The 7647-nt window shown below is 36.9% G+C and overlaps 1 protein-coding gene across 2 annotated transcripts in view; it reads left to right on the top strand.

The window, feature by feature from the left end:
* Positions 1 to 7647, top strand: part of Efhc2 (EF-hand domain containing 2) — a 178854-nt gene that overhangs the window by 116646 nt on the left and 54561 nt on the right. For both annotated transcript variants that reach the window (XM_031343008.1, XM_031343086.1), the window contains exon 11: positions 2921 to 3051. In XM_031343008.1, coding sequence (XP_031198868.1) covers positions 2921 to 3051 — 131 coding nt within the window. The remainder of the gene's footprint in view (positions 1 to 2920; positions 3052 to 7647) is intronic.

Here is a 7647-nt window from a genome sequence, read left to right as displayed (position 1 = left end):
CCGCCTGCCTCTGCCTCCCAAGTGCTGGGATTAAAGGCGTGTGCCACCACCGCCCTGCAAAATCTTAGTTTTTAAATGTAGACTTGTTCAGTACATAAATTCTGTGAACTTGGCAACCATTGCTTTGTAATTTAGGATTTTTTTTTATTTTAAAGTTCATTAAATAATTATGTACTATTTATACACACAATAGTACATACTTTATCTCATTTATAAAGAAAATGATCAACGTTGAGTTGCTAGGTGTCAAGGCAGAGTTAGAACTCCAATTAGGGGAAAGGGTTCTGTGGGATGAAAGGAGAAGGATAATGAAGACACTGGGAATGGCTGGTACCTTCTGATTGTAGTGCAGATCAGGTCTGATCCATGTAAAATAAGAAGGCAAGGGAGGGAGGGAGGGAGGGGCAACTAGAGAAAACTTTAAGTAGTTAGTACAGTCTAGAGAAAGTCGGAGCCAGACAAATGGGGTCCCCAGAACAGCCTACTTCTCAGAGAAGTTCAGAGTCATGCAGAAGTGACAGTTGAAGGATGGTGGTTCAGTGCTCTTCTCCATGTCACTGTTGCATGCAGCATCTTCCAGAGTATCTATCTATACCACCTCTTTGTTTATAGTTTTAGAAATCTAGGTTATTCTAATACTGTAATCCTATACTATATAATGGCTCTGAATTCAAGTGAGAAATACAATGATTAAGCAGTTAGATTTCCAGAGACCACCAGGCCTGAGTTGGAAAATTAGCTCCACCCTAATACATGGCAGACTTTAGTTATGTATTATCTCTGAACTTAGTCTGCTTGTCTTTGAAATAAGAGTAACAACAGTGCTTCTTTGATAATGTTACTGCAGAGGTTAGATGTGATAATTTGTATGAGGGGCTTAGTTCTATAGGGCCCATGGTAAGCTTAGTCATTGTAGCTGTTATAAATCAAGGTTCTGATTCTGAACAGAACCACTACCTTAACATAACACATACAATTCTTAGAATTGCTTAGCCTAGGACTTTTGACTTCACTGTGATGCAAAAGTGATATGCTTTCTGGTAGAAACTGTTTAAAGTCCTGAGTTTTGATCCCCTTTCAACTAGTAAGTACTATATAGTCCAATCTTCTTACATGATACTGGGCATGGGCAGTGAGCAGCAGCTCTCTTTCAGGCTTGTGATTATGAAGAGAAATAATCCATGCTTTATAGTGTACAGTATTGCTAACTTTGGGATATTCTGTAAGTTAGCTACAGTTTGTATATTTTCAACTTCAGAGATTTTCAACTTATTAACATATAACACATAACTTTATTAACACATAACTCACTGTAAATTGAGGTTTATCTGTATATATTAAACCATGCATGTATCTTTTGCTTTGTTTTGTTTTCATTACTAGGGATTGAACCAGAGCCTTGACCATGTTAGACAAGTCCTATTCCTTTCAGTTATATATCCAGCCAAAACACAATATATAGCTTAAAGGTATAAAGGGCTTTTATTCTTCCAGTATGATAAAGTGGGTAAGACATTACCTAGTATCAGCATCTCAAGCGAAAATTGCATCATTAAAAACTACTCTTATCAAGGGCTTTGTTAGAAGATAAAAATTAATGTACTCTTTATTACCAGTCTGAGTAGTCTTTTCAAAGGAGCTGATAGATCCCATCATGGAAATAGATGAAAGGAAATGCAAAAAAGTAGAAGGGGGGCTCAGTAGGTGCCAAATCACCTGGATCATTTGATGGTAGAAGAGAGGGAACTTTATACCAAAGTCTTATCAGTGTTTTTAATCTAAAATTTCATCTTCTTACTTTTGATCTCTTGGCTGTAATTACTTACAACCTTATACTTTACTGGATTGAATAAGAAATATTCTTTCTAAGTCAAAAAGGTAATCATAAAGAAGGTGACAGAAGCAGTGGGTGCTCAGACAACAAATAAATGTAGATTACACTGTCTGTGTGGAACGATGACACCCAGCTTTGCTATGATCAGTACTTTGCCTGGTGGCCAGCAATTCCAAGCAGGTCTATCCTAATGATCTAGAGAAAAATGCATGTACATTTAGTTAACTTTATATCTGTATTATTTATATCAGGGTCTGTGAAATTATCCAGGCTTTATCTAAAAGTTATAAGAAGTTTATATATAAAAGTTATAAGAAGACTGTTTAGTAAGCTTTGTTACCTGCTCTCCCTTAAAGTACATTTGTTTGAGATCTAGGACCTGGATTAATGTCAGTCCTTGTTCTGAAGCTTTGGTTTCTTAGGTAAAGGCATGTACACCTTTTGGTTTCATCATGTTGTCTTGCTGGTCTCCATTAACCTAGTAAGGTACAAGGAATAAAATTCTGCAAAATGTTCAGAACTGAATGGAACATTATATCATATTCCTTCCTGAAGGCTCAGGGATAATTGTGGAATCAGGCCACAGAAACATTATACGAGCCAAAGGCAATGGATGATGGGAAGCCAATGTCTTCTGGGCACAACAGGGCAGCTGCACATATGAGCTCACAGTGGTTGTGACAGCATGCATACAACCTGTGACCTGTGAAAGCCCAAGGCAGGCCAAATCCCTCACAGAAAGTGGAGGTGTGCATGAAATGCCCCCACTACTCCTGGAGCTATTGACAGCTGTTAGCTGCTAGGGGAAGGAGTGTCCATTTGCTTTCAGAGCATAGCCTCTGGCTAGGTAATCACACTCCAGGGGAAGGTCACACATCCAAAAATACTTGAGTAACACTAATTGGTCTTGGGTTAACAGCAAGAAAACAAACACAGTTGGGTGAGTAGAAAAATTGGGGGGACCCATGAAAAGTTGAAGAAGAGGTGAATGTGATCAAAGAACTAATAGTAATGATGATGGTGGTGGTGGTGGTGGTGGCAGCTTCTTGACATTTCATGCATATGTCTTGTTTTTACTCCTTCAAGTTTCCATATAGCAACTTTGAACTTGCCATACAAAAGCTGAAGCAGGAAAAATCAAAATCAAGAGAGATCACACAAGTATTTGCAGCTGCTGACTATAATCACACGAAGGTGGTGCCTTACAATACATTCAGGTAAGCCATGTTCTGCTATCTGTACAAAGAATGCTAGGGCTTACCAGTCAGTTGGCTACATGCTAAGAATTGGCATTTCTTTGACTTTGCATGGCTTTGTACTCAGGGTTTGGCTGTAATATCCTAGTAAGTTTTATGGAATTGCATATAAGATGTTTATAGGTGGGAATAGAGACAAAAGTCAGTTCCTGATCCTCAGAGAAAAGGTCATGTGCATACTTTAGTGTCTCTGTATGTCCACATGCATCTGCATTCTGAAAGACAAAAGACAGGCAGGAGGCATCAGTGGCTTTGTCTGAATGCCCCCAGTTTCTGGTCATGTTATATGCAACAATAGTGAGAAATAGCAGATGAAATCATGAGCAATGTTTTCTCAAAAGTAAAATCAAATTCTGGGACTTCCCAGTAGCTGACCTAGGCAAATTCCCAAATAGCAGAAACACAGGGAAGAAATTCATATTCAGGGTCTAGTACAATTGGCATCTTTTCTTGAAAACCAAGTGAATGGAGCATTTAGGAGAATGTAAATTAAACCATGGATGGAGGACTTTCTCTTTAGGCTGAAAGTACTAGCTACTGTAAAGAATACTAACTAAAAGGTATATAGTATATTGGGCTTGATGCAGTGAAGATGTAGACTGGGAAATGAGGAGAGGAGCCCAGATGGGTGTGGCAATGAGAACTTTCCAAATGTGTGTTTACAGTTGCCTGTTGTATCACTGCATGGTAGCCTGGAGCCTCACGTTTTTCAGGAGTTCATTTGTAGTTGTAATATAGCTCTTTTGGGGCTTTAACATGTTCTTTTGAGAGGAGCTGGCAGAGGGCATATTTTTATTATTTAGAATTGCCCGAGTTCTGGGATCAATAAGAATTTATGGTTCTTTGTTATTATGCATCATTATATACACATGTTTGTGGTATTCTAGAATAGATAGAAATGGAAACAGAATAAATAACAAAGGTAATTATTCAGACTGTGAACTAATGGGAAGCACTGGAGTCAAAAAACAAGAAATTTCCATCAGAAGTGAGAGAGTAGTTTTGCTTTATTACTTTGTGTCCTTTTTAAAAAGCACCAGTTCTCCCAGTAGTCTCACATAGACTATTGGAAATATTTTTGTGAGTTCATAGGGAAGTATTTTGTCCAGGAAGAATCTCCAAGGAAAAGAAATTTGTCTGCAAAAGGAGACCTCACTTTTATTGTATATTTATGATAAAGCCATACCACATTGTATGATTGGAAGAATGGCCATTGGGCACTGTGGGCTTACAGAAACAAACAAACAAACAAACAAACACAAACAATGTCTTCATCCCAGAAGTTTCATCACATGAAAAACAGCTCATGTTACCACTGGCCTGAAAAACTCCTCCATTGGCTTGCCCTGACTGGGCCTTGAGTGATGGATCTGTTTATATTTCCATGATCTCAACTTTTTCTGTAGCCCTGTCTTTTGGCCCCATTAGTTGACTTTCAGTTTTTTCAAACACATAAAGTTCTTCTCTGTTACCAAGCCTTTACACACAGTTCTCTCTGCCTGGAAGGTCCTTATCACTATCCTTTCCAGGGAAAATTTTAGCACTCTTTATTATCAAAGTATTTGTTTCTATCTGACAATCCTAAGAAAATACCCACAGTTATTCTTAGACCTTTGTTTATATTTCTTCACAGCACATAAAGGATTTGTAATTGTTTTACTAAGAGACTTGTTTATGTGGAGGAGTGATGATGATGATGATGATGATGATATATGTGTGTGTACTTGGGTGTATTTTCTTCTAATAGAAATGTGAACTTTCTGAAAGGACCTTGATGATCTTCTACACTACAGTATCTCTGTGCTTCTTTCTAGTACTAAGCTGGATGTAGACACAGACACTGACTGAAATGAGCCATTTGTATTGTTCCTAGATGCTCTAATTTGGAGGTTTTACTGCATGATCTATATTAGAAATTTTTCTATTGATACAACTCAATGGCAAATGCTGAATAATATATGAAGAAAAGAAATTTATTTAGCTCCCAGTTCCGGAGGTTCAAGGTCATAGAAATGGTAGAGGTCATTGTGGTAGGATGTAGACTGTGTGATGTGCATGTAAGACAGTGGAGAAGCTGGTCTTCATTGAAGAAACAACCTACCTTAGAGAGCTCATGAGAAATCTATGAGAACCCTATTTATCTTTTCCCCAGGTAGTGCCCTTAGTGATCTAACCACCTCCTTTCAAGCCTTGTCTCTTAAAGATTCTTACTGTCTCTTATGTCACAACACAAGGAAAAGAATCAAACTTCTAACATGGAAAAAATGGCATCCAAACCAAAGCAGATTCCAAATTAGAGTATAGTAGTCAAGATGTTCTGGTCCATGTTACATCTTCAGGTTTGACACTGAGTTCCTGGGCTCAGAACTCTCCTTTTGTGCTTGGTTTGCAAGTATAGGTCTCTGTACTTCTTCAGTCTCCTCTTTTGCTTCTCACATCCTAGCCTGGGCAAAGACAAAGGAATGCTATAGCCAGTCATTTTTAAATCTCAATTTAATGTTTTGCTCTGTGCTCTTCCTAGCTAATATTTTTCTTGTATGTGTATGTTTGTGTGTATATATTCTGGATCTTCTCTATTTTAGTTAATCTCATGGAGAATAGAGACATTTGCTTTCTTGCCTTTAACTTTAGCCATAATATTTGTCATACTGATGAGCAAATAGAAGGAGTTCATAAATGTTAGTTAAGTGACTGCCTTTTACCTAGCCATGACTACTCTATTTCTGACATAGAGTTGTTTCAGTTGACATCTCTGTATTCATTCCTCAAGTTTATTGTTCTCTTGAAATATAGAGACATGGAAATAATAGTGTCTTTGAACTCTCTCTCTATTGGATGTTCCTAAGGCATCCCAGATAACCTTTCTTAAAATGACCTCATTTTATTTTTTAAGATTCATTCATTCATTCATTCATTCATTCATGTGTGTGTATGTTTGTGTGTGTCTGTGTATGTGTCTGTGTGTCTGAGTTTATGTGTACCACATGCATTCAAGAGCCTATAAAAGCCAGAACAGGGCTTAAGGTCCCATAAAACTATAGTTAAATTTCATTATGTGGGTGCTGGGAACTGAACTCAGGTGTTCTACAAGAGCAGTGTGCGATCTTGACCACTCAGCCATCTCTACAACCCTTTGATCTCATTTTCTTCTCCCATTAAATTGCACTTGAGGACTATATTCTGGTAAAGGTCATATGTCTTGTAGGACCAGGTGAGAGATTTGCCTTGTGTATTTCCCCCATCTTTGGAATTGCATTCTTCACTCCTCTAGAAAGGTTCCATTCTTTCCATCTGAAATTTCATTGTTGCTGTTAAGCTTTCAGTCATTGTCCTGAACTTTGGAGAGCAGGGTTAAGTGATCCTTCATTTAAAACTTTTATCCTCCAAAGTTTTCCCCAAGTGATCCTCTTAAAATCTGATTAGGTTTTTTTCATTTCTTTAAAGCCTATATTAACTTCCTATTGTCTCTAGGACAAGTCTTATGCAATTGTATCATTTGAGTTTGGTCACAGTCTGTTCCTTGCCTACCTTTTTATTTCCAACTTGTTAGCATAATTTTCTAGAAGACACAATTTATTGGCATTTACTGTGGGCTAATAGGTTTGCTGAAATATTTATTATAAATTAACTTTGCACTGGGAGGTTCCTGTTGTTTACTTTTCCTCCTCCACAGCCCTGTCAAGTACAATAGACATTTACTGAATAATTTATTGAATGGTTCAATTTCTCTAGTAATGTTAAGACTAAAGCTTGCAGAAGACAAATGAATAACTGATCCCTTTGCATCATGGAAGGGCCATTTGTCTCTGGCTTATTGAAGACAGGGAAAGCTGGGCCTGGCCTTCACCAGAAAAACAAACTCCTTGTACCTCCACTTACATCCATACTTTGGTATCTTAGGAGCTTTCTGTACTTTGACATTCTGAAACTTTTTCTTTTTACTTTTATTGCATTATGATGAGAAAAGTTACATGATTTCAATTTATCTGAATTTGTTAACATTTAAAAACATATTTTAAGTAAATAGAATTAAATCACATTCTTGTTCCCCTTTTGTACCCCAACTCTTCCCAGAGAACCCCCTTCAATACCTACAATATCTTTTTTGTCATATTCCTTAAAATTTATAAAATATTATAACAATAAAAATAAGTATTATGAAAGTTGTTTGATATAAAACAACAGTCAATTTAACAGTCTTATGTAGATGCTCGTCTATAGCAATAGTGAAAATACATTTTCCTCAATATAAATTTTAAATAACTCCAAACATATTAACTGTTATATCAAAATAATACATTACTACTACTATTTTCTTAAATGAACATAAACATATAAAGTCTCTTTGTTTGTTTGTTTTGTATTTAGTAGAGTTTAAAATCTTGGCTCTTACTGTGGTACAAGCCCAAAATAAGAACAATTTTTAGACATTGGATTTTATTGTAATAAGGCTATACTTCAATAACCCTCACATCACCAAAGGATTTTGCTTCCATCGTAGCTAAGCTGAGACTTGATAGTTCTGCTGCACCAAGAAATGAATTGTAGGCTCAATTT

The sequence above is a fragment of the Mastomys coucha genome, chromosome X, assembly GCF_008632895.1.
Source record: "Mastomys coucha isolate ucsf_1 chromosome X, UCSF_Mcou_1, whole genome shotgun sequence".
Classification (NCBI taxonomy): Eukaryota; Metazoa; Chordata; class Mammalia; order Rodentia; family Muridae; genus Mastomys; species Mastomys coucha.
This window is presented reverse-complemented; position numbering and strand designations above follow the sequence as displayed.